Source organism: Mobula birostris, chromosome 10 (genome assembly GCF_030028105.1).
Source record: "Mobula birostris isolate sMobBir1 chromosome 10, sMobBir1.hap1, whole genome shotgun sequence".
NCBI lineage: Eukaryota > Metazoa > Chordata > Chondrichthyes > Myliobatiformes > Myliobatidae > Mobula > Mobula birostris.
In genome coordinates, this window is record NC_092379.1 from 120556118 (window position 1) to 120579221 (window position 23104).

The following is a 23104-nucleotide window of genomic DNA, read 5'->3' on the forward strand; positions in this document are numbered from 1 at the left end:
AGCACATGGAATCCCTTTATGTTACAGGGTTCTAAAACGAAGAAAATATCACATGTGGTTATAACTCTCATTGGCTAGATCTCAGCTGGCTAACTGCCAATATGCATATAATTTCTAATTTTATTCATTTTCAAGAATTCAAAGGCGACTAAGGGACAGAATTTTTTATTCCTTATCTGTTGGCAATGTTAAGCTAAAATTAACAGATTCCGATGCAACCTAAGCAGAGCTGCTTCATCCTGATCCTTGAACTCTGCCTCAACTATTAAAGGAAATCACGCCACGAGCCTTTGTCACCCTATCAAACTGTGCAGCCACTTTCACCGAGGCAAGGGCTTGGACCCTTTGTGTGTCAATGCTGTTCAAGGTCCTGCTATTAACCGTGCGCTTTCCCTTTACACTTGATCTTCCAAAGTGCATCACGTCACACTTATCCAAATTAAACTCCATCTGCCTTTTCTCCGCCCATATCGGCAACTGATCTGTATCCCGCAGTGTCCCTTGGCAATCTACTACCCTATCCACAACATCATCAATCTTTGTGTTATGTATAAGTGACTTGGATGAAAACATGGATGGGTGGGTAAGATTGCAGATGACACAAACTGCAGAGGCTCCAGTATGGATCCTTACAGAACACTACTCGTCATGGGCATGTGATAGCAGTGAGTCCCGTCAACCACTACCCCAAGTCTTCTATGGGCAAGCTAATTCTGAATCCAAACAGACAAGTCACCAAGCATCTTTGACTTCTGGATGAGCCTACCACAAGGGACTATGTTGAATGTCTTACCCAAAATCCACAGTCAACATCCACTGCTCTACCCTCATTAATTACCCTCGTTACCTCTTCAGAAAAATAAACAATCAGGTTAGTAAGAAATGACCTGCTTCACATAATGCCATTCTGACTGTCCATTATAAGACCATCAGATGCTCATAAATCCTACCCCAAAGATCCTCCTCTCCAATAGCTTCCCTTCCACTGATTTACAAAGACTTACCAGTCTTTAATTTCCAGATCTATTTATTTATTTAAATATTGCGATACAGCGCAGAATAGGCCCTTCGAGCCACGTAGCCCAGCAAACCCCAATTTAACCCTAGCCTAATCACAGGACAATTTACAATGAGCGATTAACTTAACCAGTACGTCTTTGAACTGTGGGAGGAAACCCACTTGGTCACAGGGAGAACATACAAACTCCTTACAGACAGTGGCGGGAATTGAAGCTGTTCCCTGGTACCGACCAGCAATGCGCTAACTACTTCTTGAACAGAGAAGTAACCTTAGCTACTCATTAGGAAGTACTAAGATTAACAGAAATTATTTGAGAACTACTAAAAATGCACTCACACTTACCTATGTTAAGCAGGTGGACTGCTACTGCTCACTACTTGAGGAAAAGCTGCTTGTGGCATTAGCAGATCTCACAGTAAGACTCGAACATGTCTGCACTGCACCTGTGGGTTCCAGAAGTCCCATGCATTTAGGCGAATGGAAGTCTGGATATACTGTAGTCAGCCTACAGAATCAACATGGATTCAGTATGACGGAAGGGGCAAATAGTGTTAATAAACATGTACTGCAAACCCACATAATGTCTAAAAAAATGGAGAGATAATTTGAGCCAAACCCCAAAATGAGTAGAGGACATTAGATTGACAACCATAAGATACTGTAATTATTATGAAAGAGTGAAAAGGGAATGGTCTGTGCAGATGTGCTTTTACACTCATTGAAGACAGACATCCTCAGGTCCTTTGGACGACAATGTTGTGATGACCATGTAACCTACTCTAGAAACTGCCCAGAATTTCCTTACTGCATAGCCCTCTATTTCTCTAAGCTCTATGTACCTATCTAAGAGTCCCTTAAAAGACCCTATTGTATCTGCCTCACCACTGTTGCCAGCAGTGCATTCCACACACCCACCACTCTGTGTGAAAAGCTTTTCTCTGACATCCCTCCTCTACCTACTTCCAAGCACCTTAAAACTAGGCCCACTTAGGTTAGCCATTTCAGCCCTGGGAAAAAGCCTCTGGCTATCTACAAATCAATGCCTCTCATCATTTTATACACCTCTCAGTTTCCGTTGCTTCAAGGAGAAAAGGCCGAGTTCACTCAACCTATACTCATAAGGCACATTCTCCAATCCAGACAACACCCTTGTGAAACTCCTCTGCAAACTTGCTATAGTATCCAGATCCTTCCTGCAGTGAGGTGACCAGAACTGAACACAGTACAGTACTCCAACTGGTAGCTAACCAACTGCAACATTACCTCTCAGCTCTTGAACTCAATCCCATGGTTGATGAATGCCAACACACCATATGCCTTCTGCGCAGTAGCTTTGAGTGCCCTATGGACACAGACCCCAAGATCTTGCTGATTCTTCACACTGCCAAGAGGCTTACCATTAATATTGCATAAAGTTATATAAAAATTGTACTCATTGTATAAAAAAAAGTGAACAAAAGAGAGAAGATCGCTGGATTTGGTAATGAGAACCACAAGAGATGAGTAACTTTGTTAAAGGAAGCCATTTCCGGAGGATTAGAATAAAATGTGGGAAAGCGGCAAAATGTTATGAAGATTACCAGAACTATAATGGGAAATCCCAAAAATAATGGTATCAGGAGAAACTATTCCACTAAAAAGAATCCTAATTTGTGGATGAGCACACCAGAAATGAATTAAAAAGGTTGAAAAGGGAAACATTCTTCCCTAAGCAAAGGAATGAACGACAATAGAGAATGCATAATAGGAATAGTCATAATGAAACAGGAATACAAGGTGCAACAAAAATATTAATAAACAGCAATATAACTGCAAGGTGTAATAAGAGGAAAATAACAGAAGCGTTTACTTTGTCGCCGTTCTTCAGAGAAGAATGCAATCTAGCTGGATAATAATATATTTTATGAACAAAAAACAAATGAGCCTGAATAATCTATTTCCAAATCATAAACTTCCATTACAAAAGAAAACTTCACCAGAGGAGTGGTGGTGAGGAATTGGGGTGGGGTGGGCAAATAATCAGGGTGGTGGGGGGTGAAGAAACGTGCACACTATTATCCAATTAGTGAAGGAATGGTAATTGATGGTGTAATAGAAGACATCTACAAACTGAAAATATTATAAAAGTAGCCAGCATTAATTTTTGGAATGCTTGACTTGCATTATTGAATTCTTTCAGATCATAAAGGTACATAATGTTAACTAAATTTTGTAATTTATTTTGGATTTCTGGAAGCTCTTTGATAAAATGCACAGACTAACGGCCTTTAGTTGATATACGTCGAGAAAGGACAGAGTGCAGAGTGAAAGATTAAAGATAGTTATCCGGATTGGCAAGTGAGTGCTTTGGAATCAAGAAAGTGAATTAGAATTTCAAAAATTTCCAATGACTGAATTGCTGAGGATTAATACAGTGAAATCATTTTTGCGAGATTGATCAACACTAACCTAACTTATATTTCAAAGATTATTGTAGGAAGATATTCATGAACATGCAACACTGATGTGGAATTGCCAAAAAAATACATTTAGATAAGTACAAAGCAATACATTTTGCTAGAAAGATTAAGGGGTCCTCTTACTTCTCGATTAAATTGGAGTAAAGTATCAAAATGATTATGATATTTAGAAGAAAGATCACAAAAGATAATGGTACATTAGCAAGATCAGCTTTAAAAAGCAAACAAAATACTGTAGTTCATTTGAAAGGATTGGAATTGACAATAGATTAAGTTGTGCAAAAACTACACAGAGCTTTCAGTAGGGCTATGCAGAAGGTGGTCTTACTTTCACTGGAAAAGCCAGCCATTTTTATGCAGAGATTGGGGTAGTCCTGTGCGGTACAGCATTGCCAGCTCTACCACAGAGCTGGAGCAAACAAGCTGGTACTAGAAGCCACAGGAAGTCAGCATTTGATTTCAAGCAGAATCCTTGGGAATCAGGAAGAGAACCCCTAGGATTTTTCAAGATGCCCGCGAGACTCATGCCCTACGTCACCACCAGCATCTTCTAAACCCCATCAGCAGCACAAATATCACGCACTGGACTGTCCCCTTGTCTTTCCACCCAGATTCTTTCTTAGCCGCTGGCTCAGATCAAGGTCCTGGACTGTCCTGAGAGGCTTCACTTGCCTCAGCACTGAACTGACTTCTCAAACTATAGACATACTTCCAGCTCGTGTTCCCAGTCAGGGAAAATCTGCAGGTGCTGCCTGGCCTGCTGAGTTCCTCCAACATTTTGTGTGTGTAGCATGTTCTCATTATTTTTTTATCGTTTGCACGATTTGCCCCCTTTTGCACATTGGATGTTTGTCAGTCTTTGTTATGTATGGTTTTTCATAGATTCCATTGTATTTTCTTTATTTTCCTGTGGGTGCCTGCAAGAAAATGAAAAGGTTGCATATGGTATACATTTATAATGTATTTACCTTGAACTTTGAGTCAATGCTTCAAACTCCAATTTAACAGGGCAAGTGTTGAGAATAAACTGGAGGGCATTTTCATCCCTTCCACAATTAAGACTATCTTTAACCTTTCTTCGATCTCACTGTGGAATACTGATGCACATACGCTTCATATAATTCCATTTCTACCACTTGAGTATCAAGCTTTTTAACATTAATGCTCAGCCTAATTCCCAGACTGATGTCACACTTCTAATCAGTTGAGAAAGCCTGAACAAACTTTGCCTGAGTTTATAAAATCTAAATTTCCAGTGTTAAAGCAAATGCAAAATCATTAAAATGAGCACTGCAGAGTCGTCTGTTGTTTAAATGATCTTTATTTTGCAATACTTTATGTCAAAGCTTCAAACTCCGATTTTTTGTGGCTTTTCTTTTTAACACTAAAGACACTATTCATGCACAATCCATGGTTTAAATGAATCACTTCTATTGCTTCAGCCCGTCTGAAACATTGGGAGACCAGACGGACAAATAAAATGAAAAGAAAACCTAACAAACCAACAACATTGCTGAAACGTTGAGGTCTGGGATTGTGTGCGTAACAAAGTTATTTCCAGCATTTCCCCAAATTAAATAAAAATTCATCAAAAGGAAAAAAAATTCCAGAGTACCTTTTTAAAAATTCATTTTCACAGTAGAGGAAATTTCACATCAAATGCACAGGTAACACTTTTTCCAAAAGAGGACATACAGGGAAAGAAATAGAAACAAAAAATGACGTCATGATATGTTGAACAGCAATATTCAATTCTCTTCCAATTTTTGTTTTTCTTATGGTTTGAATGTATGACATTCAGCATCTTTTCAAATTGTTCTTAAAATACTTTCGTTAGCCACAACAGAATTTTAACGTACTTAAACAGATCCGTGATGATTTGCTTTGTGCTGCAAGTAGAAAGCAATGACTATTTGTTAGCAGAAAGATACAAAGCAGGGAATGATGAAAATACTTAGAAAGCATCTTGTTTAAGGAAGGTGTATTAAAAGGACGCTTGCTTCAGTTTTGGCCTTAACCACCTTAAATCAAAGTATTGCTGGAATGTTTACAATAAGCATCTTCTTGCTCTTCTATAAATGAAGTTTTTTTAAAAAAATAAAAATGAAAGTATTTGCTTCTATGGTGCTGATGAGGCAGACAAACCGGCTGAAGAGATCATGCCAAAATGGTCAATGGACATTTGTGGGGATAGATCAATTGTATGGTTTTTCTATAAGAAAATGGAATTACAAGTACAAAAAAAATCTTTTTAATCGCCCTCCTGACAGCATATGGAAAACAGTTTAAAAGGCACCAATCAGGCAGGCAAGCCTTTGCTACCTCTTTCAAATGCCCATTTCTCACTGTAGGTCTGGATATGGTCAGCAGACCGCTTTGCTTCATGTGGCTCACAGCTCTATCAGGCTACATCTAGGCCATGTTTCAAGACAGATGACCCCTGAAGCAGGTAGTGCCAGGAAGCAATCATTATCTAGTAGCTTGGTTGATCTTTATCCTTGTCCATTCCCCAGAGAATAATTAAGTGCTAATTATAGAACACATACTGAAATTAGCACAGGTCAAGGGCTGAATCTGATACCTTCTGGTCTATTAAGATTTGTACTACATTGGTGCCACATCTGATAACAAAACTTTTTAAAAACAAATAAATTTTCTTTTCTGACAAACTAACACACTAGATTTTTTTTTAAAGTATAATGTAGTGTCCTTGTATTTGTTCAGAATTGGACAAAATTAAAAATCAACCTTTCCTCACAAGGAAAGAAAACAAATATTAAAATATAGAAGATTGCTCTAGCCACCCACTGAAATGTTCTGCACTAAAATTTAAATGAACTTTTTCCCTTTAGATGGCCTTTGAAAGACTGAACTATGACACTTCTTGTTGACAAGGCCACAGATTAATACAGCTACAATGATAAATAATGAATGTCTTTATCTGATTTACAGCTTTCCTAGAAATACTTCGTCTTTGTGAACTACTAACTAATTTTAAGTGGCTTTCTGAAGCTTGAGTGGAACTTATGATCTGCATAAACATTTGAGAAAATGGAGTATGCAAGTTTACAAAACACAGCTACTTTTTAAAATTTCTAACTGCAATGCACTGATAATGCAAGGAAAGTTTGCCCTCTATCCATCTCTCAGCACAGTAGGTCCTATATCTCTGAAGATGATTCGAAATATTGCTGAACAAGCTCATTGGTAAGAGCTTGCATGCTCTTATTCAACAACCTTACAACACCATCGTCCCATTTACAGGATATCAGCAACCCTTTGAAACACAGTGGGTTTGATACATTTCTTTCATTGTTTCATCTTTCAGTACGAAAACCCTCACCATTATTCGTCATGAAGGTACCATATTCAACAAATCACGTTGTCCTGTGGGTTTATTTAATGCTAGTCAAAAAGGTGGTGCTGCTGCTACTGAGTGGGTGTGTAACTGTGCATTGTGACGATACTCCTAGGAGACAAGGGAAACAATACCATCATAAACTGTAAACCAGGAGGAGGAATGACCATATTACGGGCACCAGACTGCCCTCTTTGCAACTTGATGAACGCCTCCCAAAAAATTTCAGTTTCCAACATCATCAGGATTCTTGGATATTGTTTATCAGCCACTGTATGGGCTGTTCTTCCTATCGTGATTCTGCAGAATATTCAATTTTTCATTAAAACTCATAACCAAGTGGCTGGCCACAAAATAACAGGTGCTCCTGGTGCCAGATTACTCCTTGAAACCCTACGTTTGTCCGTTAATATTTTCTTTAAAATGGCACAGAACAAAGCCCATTCTTTTCCCAGGGTCTGTTAATGTCTTTGGTCCTTTTGAAGACTCATTCAAGAGTCTTTTAGTCACAGACAAGATTGACATTTTTTTTCCCCGAAAGAAGTGATGACACAACAGGGGTCCTACATCAGCCTGGCATGGATATCATGTGGAAGATCATATCAGGGTTCCAAGGAACATGTGATACTGTGGAAGGACGGAGAAAGTATACATCTGCCAAATGGACTGTACGGGGAATAAAGACTGCTCAAGTCACACTGAGGGATGAAGATGTGAGTCTTCATTTTTCCTTCTCCCAGAGCCTACACCTTTAAGCTGACATGCCAGCTCAGTAAAAAAAGGCTTCAGTCTGAAACAAAACATTTCAATTATTCAGTGCAAGCTGTAAACTGTTAAGAAGGCTTGAGATCAATTTATTATTGAAATACACGTGCAGATGGACTTTTTGACACAAATGAGACAGGGTTTAAAGTCTGCACACTGACATAACCCAATTTATTTAAAACCTCTTTTTGGAAAGTGCAAATAGTAGACAGCTTTGTTTGCCAAGCACGAATCAGGAGGTAACCCTGATGAAAGACTTTTCTGTTTGCCCTCTAGCACTTGGTTCGGTGAGGGCAGGGGGCAGAGAGAGGTGGTGGTGTGTGGGGTAGAGAGCGATTGACTCATGTTCTGCTCACCTCAATTCATCTTGCTTAATTATCGTTAATACTATCAAGTTATCTTAGAAAATGGTTTACAGGGCCATGTAAGAAAAAAAAGCATACACACACACAGACAATACTTCTATTTCAATCCTTTGAAACCTCCATGCAAAATGGTTCCATTCTCTACCTGACAGAGTCATCATAAGAAGATTCAGCCTCTTTCCATTTGGGGAACATTATACTAACATTCGGGGTCATGGCCTCCTTACTGCAATCATGTCAGGGCATTTTGACTCATCCCTTTGCCATAAATCTCTTTGCACTTAACAAACTACACTATCACCGTTGAACTCCCATTTATTAATTGGCTTTTGTATCAATTGAACTTTTCCAGAATACTGTGGTTGTCCAGAAAGCAAAAAAAAAGGAAGAAATCAATATATCCAACAGAAAACCCGACAGTTCCAATTCCATTATTAATAAATATTAAGACAATATACTAAAGAAATATCAAGAGATAGACTTGAAACCTGTATAAAATATATATATACACAAAGGAATGAAACTTCATTCATCACAGCACTGCAAATGTGTTATAAAGCAATACCGAAAAACTTAAGGCCTCTTTATTTAGTCAGACAGAACAACTCTCTTCTGGAAGCATGACATGGTTTTGTACTCACTGGAACATGGAATTATCCAGACATTCACTTAAGCGATCACAGCAATGTCTGAAATGTTTTATCACTTTTCTGAAAGGCTCCACTCATTTGCTACAACTTACAGCCATGAGTTCTTCAAGCCCAGATATTTAACAAATGTGTCAAGTTCTCTATTTAGACCCCCCCCCCCAAAAAAAACAACCGAATGGTTAAAAATTTGTTTATATGCTTGGAGGAGGAAACAAAAAGGAAATGGAAAAATAACAGACACCACAATGCCTTTATCAACATGGGCAATTCTGTTTGAAATCAAGAATCCAGGTGGGATCAAACAAGATGTTAAGGTGAAAAACATTACTGTAGTACCCCATCACTGTGCTAGCTTTCTCTGTCCTGCAACAGAAGGAGATCAAGGTTTCTCCAGGTGAGACACAGTCCAGCTCTGGTTAGCCCCTCTTTCACAGCAGGAGGGAGGGGGAGAGGGGTGATGATGGAAACCATCCCTTGCTCTAACGGTTGTTCTTAACGGCCTCCTTGGCTGCGATTATCAGAGGGGTGAGGCTCGAGAGTGGCTTTGCAAATTTCAGGAACGGATGCTGTAAAGATAACACAACATATTCATGTAAAATTAAGATAAAGAGTAGTGTACAAATGCAACCATTGAAAACTATGATTATAAAACACTATAGAAAACAGTTGGTCTTTTCATCCCATGTTCAAGAAAGGCTCTAAAAATAAGCCAGGAAATTATAGGCCAGTGAGCCCAATGTCAGTAATGGGCAAGTTATCAGAAGGTATTCTAAAGCAACAAATCTACAAGTATTTGGTTAGGTAGGGACTGATTGGGATCGTCAGCATGGCTTTGGCTATGGCACATCATAACTAACCAATCTTAAAGAGTTTTTTTGAGTAAGTTACCAGAAAGGGGATGAAGGCAAGGCAGAGGATGTTGTCTACATGGACTTTAGCAAGACATTTGACAAGGTACCTCATGGGAGGTTAATCAAGAAGGTTCAGTTGCTCAGCATTAGGTTGAGTTAGTAAATTGGATTAGACATTGGCTTTATGGGAGATGCCAGAGAGTGATAGTGGATAGTTGCCTCGCTGACTGGAGGCCTGTGACTGCTGTTGTGCTACAGGGATCGGTGCTGGGTCCAATGTTGTCACCTGTATCAATGACCCGGGAGATAATGTAGTAAACTGGATCAGCAAATTTGTGGATGACACCAAGGTTGGAAGCGTAGTAGACAGCGAGGAAGGCTGTGAAAGCTTGTTGTGGGATCTGGACCAGCTGGAAAAGTGGGCTGAAAAATGGCAGGTGGAATTTAATGTAGACAAGTGTGAGGTGCTGCACTTTAGGAGGACAAACCAGAGTAGGGTTTGCATGGGGAGCAGTAAGGTACTGAGGAGTGCAATAGAACGGATACCTGTGAATACAGATCCATAATTCTTTAAAAGTGGTAGATATGGTCGTAAAGAGATCTTTTGTCACACTGACCTTCATAAATCAAAGTACTGAGTACAGGAGTTGGGATGTTATGTTTAAGTTACATAAGACATTGGTTTGGAGTAGTGTCTGCAGTTCTGGTTATCTACTTACAGGAAAGATATCAATAATTTGATTGAAAGAAGGCAGAGAAAATTTACAAAGATGTTGCCAGGACCTGAGGACTTGAATTATATGGAAAAATAAAAAAGGTCAATACTTTAATCCCTAGAACGTAGGGGAATGAGGGGAGATTTGATGAGATATTCAAAATTATGAGGGGTATAGACAGGGTAAACGTAAGCAGGTTTTTACCATTGAAGTTGAGTGAGACTAGAAATAGAGGTCATGAGTTAAGGGTGAAAGGTAACATGTTTAAGGGGAACGTGAGGGGGAACTTCTTCACTCAAAGTGTGGAAGGAGCTGCCAGTGGAAGTGGTGGTTGCAGATTGATTTCAACATTTAAGAAAAATTTGGATAGTACATGGATGGGAGCGGTATGCAGGGGTTATGCTCAGGGTGCAGGCTGATGGGATTAGGCAGATTAATAGTTCAGCATGGGCTGATGGGCCAAAAGGTCTGTTTCTGTACTGTAGTGTTCAACGACTCTATGTGGTTAGATTTGAATGATTTACATTAAAGTTGCGGAAATGAGCCACCAGAACAAATGCACAAAAAACAATTTGGTTTCCAAGAGAAACTTACTCAATATTGTTAATAAAGCAATGGTTTTATTTTCCCAAATAATTACAGTTAACCATTTGATCAAATTGATCTTTTAAAAACAAAAAAAAGACAGCTCAATAATCTAAAGATTCCACTGGGCCAGACTCTTCTTGCAGCTCCTCTTGGTCCACTATAATAAATGTTCTGAAATTACGAGCAAAAGCTTCCTCCTGTGCAAAAATATCACCACACCTTGCAAAAAGCTGCAGAGCAACTTTAAGGCAAGCTTAAAGATGACTTAGCTTTAAGGGGAGGGAGGGTAGGTGCCTAGAAAACACTGGCTGGTCATGGATGCACACAGTTGAGACATTTCAGTTGTACTTAGTCACATGAACATGCAGGGAATGGAGGGATTATGCATCAGGTGCAGGCATTTAATTTAATTTGGTATCATGGCTGGCAATGATATCACAGGCCGAAGGGCCTGTTCCTGTGCTGTACTGTTCTACGTTCTATGTCGTAAAACAACTCAAAGGAAATTCTGCAGCAGCAATTCTGAATTCCATACAAAGTTGACACTAGCCTGTATCCAAGCATGTCTCTGTGGACTTGATCTTCAACACATATTTCCCCATTCACCGGTTTAAATGCTTGCTGCATTTCTCCGTGATGGCATTTTTGTAGGGGCCCGTGCACTTCTAACACTCATGGGTAAGTCAAGACTTCTTGAGGGTGTTCGGGCACAGGTAAAAGAATAAACAAAGAAAAATGCCACAGTGGAGGATAAAAGGTACATTTAAAATAAAAAGCTATAATCTCTAAGTGATCACCAGAAGACAGTATGGAAATTAGGCAGAATATTTTAGAACAGCCTAAATGAAAAGCTACAGGCTTCAAAGAGTTGTCCATAAAAGGAAGTTTTTTTAAAACTTGTAAATTGGTACTGCTTTGAAGCATGGGGAGTGGAGGGCTGTGCTTGGGTTGGAAGACTGTCGTGTGTGTGGATGGGTGGGAGGGAGAGAGGATGAGAGGGGCTTGTTTTACTGCTTGTGTGTCCTCTTGTTCTCCCGGGCATTGTGGGCATGCTACGTTGGCACTGAAATGTGTGGTGGTACTGGCGAGCTGCCTCCAGCTCATCCCTAGTTGTGTTGGTTGTGAACAAGTGACACATTTCACTGCATTTTTCAATGTACATGTGACAAATCTAACAGCAATGATGGAGAATGGGTCACCATTACTGGTACACAATGGCATCAAGCTCTTCCTGACCAATCTTTGACTAGTGAAATGGCCAGCTAATCTGCTCCTGCTATTCCTGAGCTTCAAACCTTAATCCCATTCTCTGCAGTGGCTCTTACCAAACTTTAACTCGAGAGGTCAAAATGTAAAATACACACAACCTGCAGAAGCTCCTTGGCTGAACCTCGGCGTTCTACATCCATCTCCAAGCAGCGATTGAGGAAATCCCTGAAGACTCCCGAGAGTTTCTCTGGGTTCTGCAGCTCTGGAGTCCCATTTGTAGCAATCAAATACAAAGCCTAATAATCAACAGCACCAACGACAGTGGAAACATTAGCAGAAGGTAAAGCTTTTTTTGAAGAGCAAACAAGGCATGTGAAATCATTAGCAAGCAGAGATTAAGACAATACATCCAATTAAAACAAACTGCTTGTTTTAAACACTTCTGCTTTGAATAGTGAATACCTGCGACACTACCAAAAATGTTCCCCATTCTGCTTACCCTCTCAAACTTTCTCTTCTTCTCACGTGCCCATCCTCTCCCTCTGGTTCCTCTCTTCTTTCCCTTTCATCCAAGTCCTCCATTAGATTCATCCTTCTTCCGCCCTTTAACTCTTCTACCTGTCACCTCCCAGCTTTTCAACTCATCCTCCTCCCCCCTCACCTATCCCCATCCAGCTTGCACACCTTCTCTTCCCCCCACCTTCTTATTCTTGTTTCTGCCTCCTTCCTTTCCAGTCCCGATGAACGGTCTCACCCCGAAATGTCAACTATTTATTCCTCTCCATAGATGCTGCCCAACTTGCTGAGTTTCTCCAGCATTTTGTGTGTGGCTCAAGATTTCCAACATCTGCAGAATTCCTTGTGTTTATCATAAACTGTAATGTTTATGGATTTAGATGATAAAATATACAGATATTTTAATCAGCTGATCAGTATATGCTGGCATTGCCTGACATATAGTTAAGTCAACAGTTTGGTATGGGTAATAGCCAAATACATCAGGAGATCCCTTGGCAAAGTGGTTCTGTGTTGAAGCAGCTGACCACAAACAGCACAGTATACAATATTACACATGACCTCAGAGCTCCTGGGTTGAATTAACAGACAGAAATGAATCAGTCCAATATCAACTCTCAATCACCATTCAAAAGTCTTGGTCACTTAAGGATAAAAACCAGGCTTGGCTGCAAGGTTGATACTGCTTGTATCTGGAAACTATCTTCCAACCAATTACGTCAAAAAGTGATGGAATTTTTGAGTACGTTGGAAACATACAAAAGGAAGATAGTGTAATAAATTGGTTGGGTGAGATGAGGTAAAGTGGCTTATTCAACATAATCCTCATGAATGGCTGTTTCAGCGTTGAAAATTCTGCACAAAATCAGTACAAGGTATTCAGCAAAAAAATTAAATAAAATAATGAAACAAAATTGATGGGCATTAAACTAAAACATTGATTTTATGCCTTTGCCTTTTAAAATAAAGGTCCAGGACTGAAACTCACTGTTGACTAATTTCATAACGGTAGCCCTTATAACCTGACTATTGATGTAATTTAAGAAATGTTGCAGCAACCTCAGGAGAGGACATGAGGTCAAAGAGCTAACTGTCTGCAATGATCAATGTTGCACCCTGAACACTTGTGTTGCCAGACCCCTAGGGATTACATTCTCTGTCCATCACAAACTTGCTCCATAGTGCAGGGAGGAATTGCTACCACCCATTCCATCCAAACTCCATCAGCGGAGACACGAGAGACAGCTGATGCTGGGGTCTGCAGCAACATACAAAAAGCCGGAGGAAATCAGCGACCCCGGCAGCATCGAGGCAGGGAAATGGAAAGCTGATGTTTCATGTGGGCTGAGGGAAGGTAGCTACTGTAAAAAGGTGAAGGGAAGGGGTAGGGCAAGAGCCGGTCGGCATTAAGTTGCACCGAGAGAGGTACGGGAGAGGGGAGATAAGTGGTTGGGGTATGGGAAGGTGGGAATATTCTCATTACCTAGGAGATGATGGTCAGAAGTGACAAAGGGCTGACGGCTATGGAATATGATAGAAGAGGAAGGCACGGTGTTGAATAAAAGTAACGCAACTTCTGAATGTCATGTGTTCAACAGCAAACTTGGAAATTGGGGAAATAGGATGGAGAAGGGGGAGAATATAACTGTTGCAAACCATTATTCCATTGTTCAATGGACTGTCAAGATTGCTAACCTTTAACTTGTCCATATCTCGAAATGTCACCACACACTAGTACACTCAATCAACCACAATGCTCGAATTTGTCACAATCAACTTACCCTGAGAGGGTTCTCATTCAGATAAGGCGGTTCTCCTTCAATCATTTCAATTGCCATAATTCCTAATGACCATATGTCCACCTTTGGGCCATAGGCTTTCCTTGTAACCACTTCAGGGGCCATCCAGTACGGCGTCCCCACCATTGTGCTCCGTTTGTTCTGCTCAGGGGTGATCTGAGCACAAAATCCAAAATCAGCTGAAAATTGAGAGAAGAATTAGTATTACTAATAAAGCAACAGATATATAGTCCTGACAAAGGGTCTCGGCCCGAAACGTCGACTGTACCGCTTCTCAGAGATGCTGCCTGGCCTGCTGCGTTCACCAGCAACTTTGATGTGTGTTGCAGATATATTAGCTGATCATTGAGTGCAGGGAAGAGCCAAGCCAACTGAAACCATACCATGGCTTTCCTGCTGACAACTTCCAGGAACAAAGAACAGATCTAATGGGCACTGTGCATGGAAACTGAGATATTATGCTGCAGTTATGTTGATATTGGTGAGGTAACATTTTTAATATTCTGCTCAGTTTTGGTCACCCTGCTAGAAAAGGAGCCACTAAGCTAGAGAGAAGTGCAGAGGAGATTTTAGATCATAAGATATGGGAGCAGAAATAGGCTATTTGGCCCATCGAGTCTGCTCCAGCATTTTATCATGGCTGATGCATTTTCTGTCTCAGCCCCAATCTCTTGTCTTCCCCCCATATCCCTTCATGCCCTGACTATCAAGAATCTTTAGAAGATGGTGCCAGGAATCAAGGGACTGAGTAATGGAGACAGGTTGAACAGGATGAGGCTTTGTTCATTGGACCACAGGAAAATGGGGGATGATATCTAAAGGTAGATAAAATCATGGGTTCCTTAAAGCTGTTATAGCCAGGGGTTGGTAAAGAGGACAAGCTCCCACTACCAACTAAATGCTTCCAAACGCATGCACCTCAAATAGCCTCTAACAACCAAGTCCGGCTTCTGGCCTTCTCGTGTGGCTTAGCTACTAAGCCTGACAGAACCGTTTCTACTGACAGGAGAAGGGGCAAAGGCAGGTTACTGGCACCTTAAAACCAGTTGCTTCGGGCAGTTAGGGCTTGTCAGTTGTGGTTAGCAGCTCATTTGAGAGAAGGAGAACTCTGATCCCAAACCTCCGCTGCCCTGTGGCTATACCCGCTCATGGGGAAGGCTTTGGGAGTAAACCCTGAGGGGAAAATCTGGAGCTGGAGTCCCTAAGGAAGTCCTACATTGAGTTCAACTCCTGCGACAGTGCTGGTACCAAACTGTATCGGTCTCTGCCGTTCCTTTGGGTTTATCAGCTGCGTAAAGAGACGGGGAGGTTGCGCTCCATATTGTACAGTGTACCTAGACAACTATCCATGGTCAACTCTGACTGACGACCGCCTCAGATAAAATCATCAGGGGCAGATGTGTCTTGTCTTTTCCTCTGGAATTGGAGATTCAAGAACAATAGGATGTAAGCTTAATATGCAAATTTAATAAGGAATCTGAGGGGTAACTATTTCTACCCAGAGGAGAGTCAGTTAATGGAATGAGCTGCCACAGGAAGTTGTTGAGATAGGCACATAAACAACTTTAAACAGATACTAGGACTGAAAAGATTTAGAGGGATCTGAGCCAAATGCAGGCAAATAGGACTGGTATAGATGGGAACCTTGGTCAGCATTGACCAGATCAGCAGAAGGGCCTGTTTCCATGTTATACGACTAATGACCATTTAGAAATCAGGGCTTTGTATGTTGAAAAACTACCTATGTTTGTCACCTCCTTATACAGTGAGAGAATGTAAAAAAAAGTTAATGGATTTATTGGATAATGAACTATGGGTGTAGCTTTTTTATGAGATAGATAAACTTTGTTTTAAAGGAACAGTATTAAGAGGTTGCAGGGCAAAGTCAGGTAAACCGTGCAGAGCGGCTTGATCTCATTGGATGACAGGACAGGTTTGAGAAGAAGAATGGTCAGACCTGATCTTAACGTTTCCATCACAAACAAGAGAAAATCTGCAGATGCTGGAAATCCAAGCAACACACACAAAATGCTGGAGGAACTCAGTAGGTCAGGCAGCATCTATGGAAAAGAGTACAGTCAAAGTTTAAGGCTGAGACCCTTCATCAAGACTCTTTTCGACTCCCCCCGAGTCATCAGGAGTGTCGAAATATCTATGGCTATGTGCCTGGAGACCCGGGATCTTTGCGATCTTCAGGCTTAGAGCTTGAAAAAAGCGACATAATGGACTTTTAACATTGTAAACCAACGAGTCATTTGTTATGTTCCCCGTTCGCTGGGAAAATGGAGATACCTCCTTCTCCCTTATTAGGGAGAGAGAGAACCTGCGGTATGTCGAATACTGGGTGAAATGTGAAGTCCTTGGGGTAACTGCAAGTCTGTGTCTTTGCTGTTGCTGTGGCTCATGCTTTAGTGCTTGGTGGCGGTGCCGGTAGGGGGAGGGGGGATCATCGCTTGCTACCGCTTACAGGCGGGGGGGACGACTTTGGGGTTCTAACATTTTACTGTCGTTCATTCTTTGGGGCACTCTATCTGTTTTCGTGGATGGTCGTGAAGAAAAAGCAGTTCAGGATGTATATTGTATACACATCTCTGACATTCAATTGCACCTTTGGACCTTTGAGAAGCTGCCTGGCCTGCTGAGTCCCCCAAGTATTTTGTGTGTGTTGCCTGATGTTTCCCTGTTCAGGGTTGACTGAGGAAGATGTGCAACTCCAGACAGGTGTAGAGGCACTTGTGCATCTTTAGGGGATAGGGAAGCTGTTGGGAAGGTAGGGAGGGAAATGTTTTTATAAAAAGGAACCGTCACCATGCCACAGCAGGTACTGCAGATCTTCCAGGAAGATGGCAGCACATGCCAACACAGTGGGCTCTCAGGGGCCAACCAAAAGTGCTTTTTTCCTGCGTAAAATTATTTTCTTATGACCCACAGACAATTCTACTGCAGGAACTTCAGGTACTGCAGCGCTTGTTGATCGAAGTGGCTGGACTGGCATCGGCGGCGAAGCAGGCTGAGGTGTTCAAGGTGCCAGCCAGGATGTCAGAGAAGGAGCCGGCCAAGGTGTCGAAGGGGCCGGCTGGGATATCGGAGGAGCCAATTTCGGTACATAGGAGTTGACCTGGCTGCAGACCGTGTTGCTGCCTACTACTTGGAAACATCGAATTTGGTACAGCATAACCGTGGGAGACTGTCTCGGATATTTTTAGTCAGCGATAATGTAATTTGCCACAGGTCTGTTATCTTTGTCTGGTGGTGGGATAGACAACATGGAAGCTGTGTAGCAAGGACCAGGCCTTAAGCCTTGGGTTCGCCTGCTGCTGCAGACTAAGTGAGAGGATGCAAAGGCGGAAATGTTACAGCGTGACATCTGCGCTCGGCTGGGACCTGGCTTCTCCTGCCAGTGCTGCCCTCCTATGTTGGAACGATGGAATGACAGGCTGGACTGCCGGGGACATAGTCACTCAAGTCTTGGACTATATATCCAGTATGCTTTACTTCAGGTGAACATTCTCCTTTGCCCGCTGTTTTGAATTATGTTACTCGCCATTTTGAATGTTGACATGACATTTTTAATATTTTGCACCTTGGCCCCAGAGGAACACTGTCTCGGTTCAGCTGTATCTATGTACAGTTGAATGATAATTAAATTTGATCGGATTTGATTTTTTTTGTAGCAATTCATTTACTACTTACTTAATTTAACTGACCCATCCATTCCCAACAGGATGTTGTCACTCTTGATATCTCTGTGGATGACCTGATTGGAATGTAGGAATTCCAAGGCTTGCAAACACTAAAAGAACAACAGAAATATATTAAAAATTCTTTCTTTTACTTTCTGTAAACTTTTTAATTGTCACAAATGTGGGATGAAAACCACATTTCTAGAAATGACCTTTTAATGTAACATCATTTGTCCTGAAATTTACTCTCAGTTATTTCTGCTAAACCTGTGACATAATGACATCTATGTAAATTTAGTTTGGGAAATATGACTCCACTGACTTCAAAACAGCAGAAATTGAGAAGCGATAAAGGCTTCTGGACTGTTACAGGGATAGGAACGGCTCTGAACCTGGTGTCCATGGACCCATTACTTAGTGGTGTTGATCCATGGAATTAAAAAAGTTGGGAACACCTGGTTCAGAAGAATATGCACCAAATGCAGGTAAATGGGACTAGGTCAGTTCAGCAACTTGCTCAGTATGGCCAAGTGGGGCTGAATGGCCTGTTTCCATGCTATATAGTTTTATGGCCCAATGGTAGGCAGTACTGTAATGTGAGTGGCAGAAAACCTACACTGATATTTATCTCTTTCTCCACTGATACAGCCTGACATGATGGACACTCCGCAATATTTTGTTTTCAGTGTAGACGTCCAGTGCACAGTGATTTTGCTACGTCTCTAGCATTTTATGGATCTTGTGTTGTGACCATGATCACCACAGCTATGTAATATCTAAGGATGAATTAATTGATGAGAGGCTCAGAACTGTGTTTTTCTAACTTAAACTACAACTAATTTAAACATAAACCATATTAACGATGGTTTATTTTACTCTGGAACATCCTTCCCAAATAAAGAATTTGCACCTTGCAAAGAGAATCTTGTTTCCTCACTCTGGACTATATTATTTAGCATGTCCTTGTTCAGTATGTATTCATGGCAAAGAGGAGCTTTCCTGTACAATACAGCCCAGAATAAGCAAATGTCAATGGCCCTGCATCACTAGCTCTACGGGTTACTGGCAATTGCATTATTTTCAGTTTAATTTTAAGAACCCGTTGTATGACACACATCTTGGGTATTCCTGGAGTTCTGATGAAACAGACTAACTTCTTAAGAGTCACAGAATCACAGAGAGATACAACACAGAATTAGGCCCTTTGGCCCACTAAGTTCACATTGACATTCAACCACCACTCATTTACACTACTCCTACATTGCGGCATAGCGGTTAGTGTCACACTTTACAGCACCAAAGATCGCGATCCGGGTTAGGAGCTAGGGCTTTACTCTTTGGAGAGAAGGAGGATGAGAGGAGACATGATAGAGGTGTACAAGATAACAAGAGGAATAGATAGAGTGGATAGCCAGCGCCTCTTCCCCAGGGCACCACTGCTCAATACAAGAGGACATGGCTTTAAGGTAAGGGGTGGGAAGTTCAAGGGGGATATTAGAGGAAGGTTTTTTACTCGGAGAGTGGTTGGTGCGTGGAATGCACTGCCTGAGTCAGTGGTGGAGGCAGATACACTAGTGAAGTTTAAGAGACTACTAGACAGGTATATGGAGGAATTTAAGGTGGGGGCTTATATGGGAGGCAGGGTTTGAGGGTCGGCACAACATTGTGGGCCGAAGGGCCTGTACTGTGCTGTACTATTCTATGTTCTATGTTCAATTCCCGCCACTGCCTGAGAGTAGTTTGTATGCTCTCATGACCACAAGTTTCTTCCTGTGCTCCTGCTTCCTCGCATATTCCAAAGACTTACGGATTGCAGTTAGTAAATTTTGGGAATGCTATGCCGGCACTGGAAACATGATGACTCTTGCAGGTTAACCATACATTCTTAGACTGTGTGGGCCATTGATACAAATGACGTATTTCACTGCAGGTTTCGATGTACATGAGACAAATAAAGCTAAAATTCTAAATCAGTTTTCCTTATTTACTTGCAACTCATCCAGTAAATCAACTCTTGACCACATGGTGGTGCCAAACTCAAAGTTTTAGCATGTATTCAAGGCCCACATTTGATTTCTCATCAAAAACTAATTTTGTACCATTGCATTCTACGTGCTAGCATCCTTATATCCTGCTATCAAACAATGAACAAATTAGGAGCAAAGCACGTTACATCCCTTGGAACTCATGGATTTTACATTCTGCATAATGCATTACTGATAGACCGTATCCCAAGGTTAGGATTTTATCATTTACTGTTTGAACGCACAGTAAGCCAAGTACCAGGCTGAAGATAGAAGGGAAAATCCAACTTGGATCTTTGTTATTACTGGGTTTGGTCATCCGGTGCAGCTGCTGACACACATAGTCTTTGTATGGATCACAGCAAAAAAAAAAGGCTGCTCCACCCAAGCCACCAGCAACTCTGCTTCAACCAAAGCCATCAGAATATCCTTCTACTTTGCTACTTGACTACTCTTGTTTATCTGTTCTTTTTCCCTCAACTATTCCATGGGGAAGGAGATTCCATATTCCAATTTCTGTTAAGGGTCAAGTGGTTCTTCCTGAATCCTGAATCCCTGAACAGATTTACAAGTGACTATTGTGTTTTAAGCTCTCTAGTTCAGGACCTTCACAAATGGAAACACTTCCTCATTGCCTATTCTAATAATTACTTCATTGTTTTAATGACATCTATCAGCTTACTTTTTTTACCTCCCCGCACTTGATGGTTTTCACCTCTCACTTCTGGTGTCATCAATGCAAATTGTTTATTTGCAATCACTCTAAATCATTATTGTAACATGAAGACAGGAAGTGTATGCAGGGATCTTGGTGTGTGGGCTTATTGACTTGGATTGCTGCCTTTAATGATTTAGAGTCAGAGTCATACAGAATGGAAACAGGCCCCTTTGCCCAAGTTGTCCTTGCTAAACAAGTTGAATTGGAATCAAGTTCATCACCACTGCCCTTTCTTGTCAAATCTGTTGTTTTGTGGCAGCAAATGTCATGACATACCGTATGTCAGTGACAATAAACTTGATTCTGACTCATCTTGGCTAGCATGGACAATGCCTACGTGAGCTGGTCCCATTTTCCTGCATTTAGCTTTGTCGCTTTGCTATGCACACTACTGTCCAAATATCTTTTAAATATTGCATCCATAGCCACCTCTCCCTCGTTCTCTGATAGCTTGTCCCATTTATCCACCATCATCAAAGTGTAAAACCTTCTCCCAAGCCCTCTTTAAATCATTCCCCACCTCATCTTAAATCTGTGCCCTCGTTTTAGACTCCGCTGCCCTGTGACCATTCTTATGTACTGTATAAACCTCAACCTCCTCTGCTCAAGGGAAACCAGACCCAGCCGGTAACTCAAACCCTTCAGTCCTAGCAAAGTGAACCATCAATCTATTTTGATATTATCAGGGGACGTGGGACCTCCTTACCAAGGGCAGAAAAATAAATTACCTCATTACATATCAAAGTTGAAATTCACTTTCTATTTGCATAGATATTCCTCATTTATGGATTTTCCCTTGCATATTGATGCCTTTATTGTGTAGAGTACTAGCAGCCCTCATTGAACAGGGAGAGAGACAACATAGAATTAGGTCCTTTGGCACATTAAATTCACACTGACCATGAACCACCCCTTTACACTAATCTTACATTAATCTTAGTTTTTAATTCACCCGACATGCTCATCAGCTCTTTTTCCCCCACAAGATTCTACCACTCACCTACACACCTGGGGCCAGTTACAGATATACCCATTCACATGCTTCTGGGACGTGGTTCACCCACAGAAAACCCACACAGCAACAAGCAGAACAAGCAGACTTCACGTGGATAATGCCCTAGATCAGGTTTGAACCCAAGTCTCCGGCACTGTGAGGAAATGTCTCCGCTCGCTGCCTAGAGGAGGGGGACAAGTGGGGAAAAGGTATGGGATGAGAGTGATGCCAAGGTGCTTTGATCAGCACTACAGATACAAGGTGAGTTAGGTGTGCATTGGACAGAAGGGCTTGGGCAAAAATGCTTGTTTGAGATGAAACCTAAAAATGGGATGTGTAGCTCTATCAGCGTGAGGTGATATAAATTTATAAAAAGCAAGATGCAGTATGCCATTGATCATAGAACATAGAACAGTACAGCACAGTATAGGCCCTTCGGTCCACAATGTTGTGCCAACCCTTAAACCCTGCCTCCCATATAACCCCCCACCTTAAATTCCTCCATTGGAAGATTTACAATATCCTGTTTAATCCTTGTAATTGTCATGCCAAACTGCATTTGCTATCTTAACAGGGTGTGGCTGAAGCATAGGAAATTGTTCCTCCCCGTCCCAGATCCAAGTGGATGTTAAAAATGGGGGGGGGGAAGAGAGAATGCCTTTGTTTAAACAACTGGCCTGCATTCTAGCCCCTCATGAGATTACAATTACATGCATCTCACTCTGCACACTAAATACTAATGTAAACCCTCCCTTTAAATCACAAGCAACACACATAAAAGTTGCTGGTGAACGCAGCAGGCCAGGCAGCATCTCGAGGAAGAGGTACAGTCGACGTTTCGGGCTGAGACCCTTTGGCAGGACTACTTAAGAAAAGAAATGGCGAACGCGGAACTCGCTGAGGTGTGGGCGAAGGGGGACAAAGGTGAGGCCCTTACTGAGGACAGAGCGCTCTGCCTCAGAGAGTGGAAGGTCGGAGGGGATGGATCAGAGGGGGGAAGCTCGGATCAGAGGGGGGAGGGGGGAGACTGGTAGTGTCGGTGGAGAGGGGAGGGTTGGGGTGAGAGGAAGATGGAGCCTCTGAGGGTCCAGGAGGTGCCGGTGGGATCTGAGGGAGATGGGGTTGCAGAGTGGTGGTGGGGGAAAGGGGAAGGGGAGACAGGAGTCACAATAGCAACACGTGAAGACCCGGCCTGGAGTTCAAGAAGTTCACTTTAAACGAGAGTTGAGTTCAAGGAGTTCGCTTTAAAATCACATACCATTTGACAAAATAACTTGGGCAGGAGACTGTGGAGTGTATTTGAGGCTAACTTGTAACTAAAAAATTATAACCTTGTTCTATGTTAATGTTAATGGTCGCCTGAAATTGTAAGTTGCTGAACAAATTAG

At 41.6% G+C, this 23104-nt stretch overlaps 1 protein-coding gene across 3 annotated transcripts in view; it reads right to left on the reverse strand.

Moving 5' to 3' along the window:
• Nucleotides 1-6873: 6873 nt before the first annotated feature.
• Nucleotides 6874-23104, reverse strand: part of LOC140204288 (serine/threonine-protein kinase PAK 3) — a 248300-nt gene continuing 232069 nt past the window's right edge. For all 3 annotated transcript variants that reach the window (XM_072270883.1, XM_072270881.1, XM_072270882.1), the window contains 4 exons: nt 17991-18090; nt 14280-14476; nt 12141-12278; nt 6874-9184 (listed from right to left, as the gene is read on the reverse strand). In XM_072270883.1, coding sequence (XP_072126984.1) covers nt 9098-9184; nt 12141-12278; nt 14280-14476; nt 17991-18090 — 522 coding nt within the window. In that variant the 3' untranslated portion in view covers nt 6874-9097. The remainder of the gene's footprint in view (nt 9185-12140; nt 12279-14279; nt 14477-17990; nt 18091-23104) is intronic.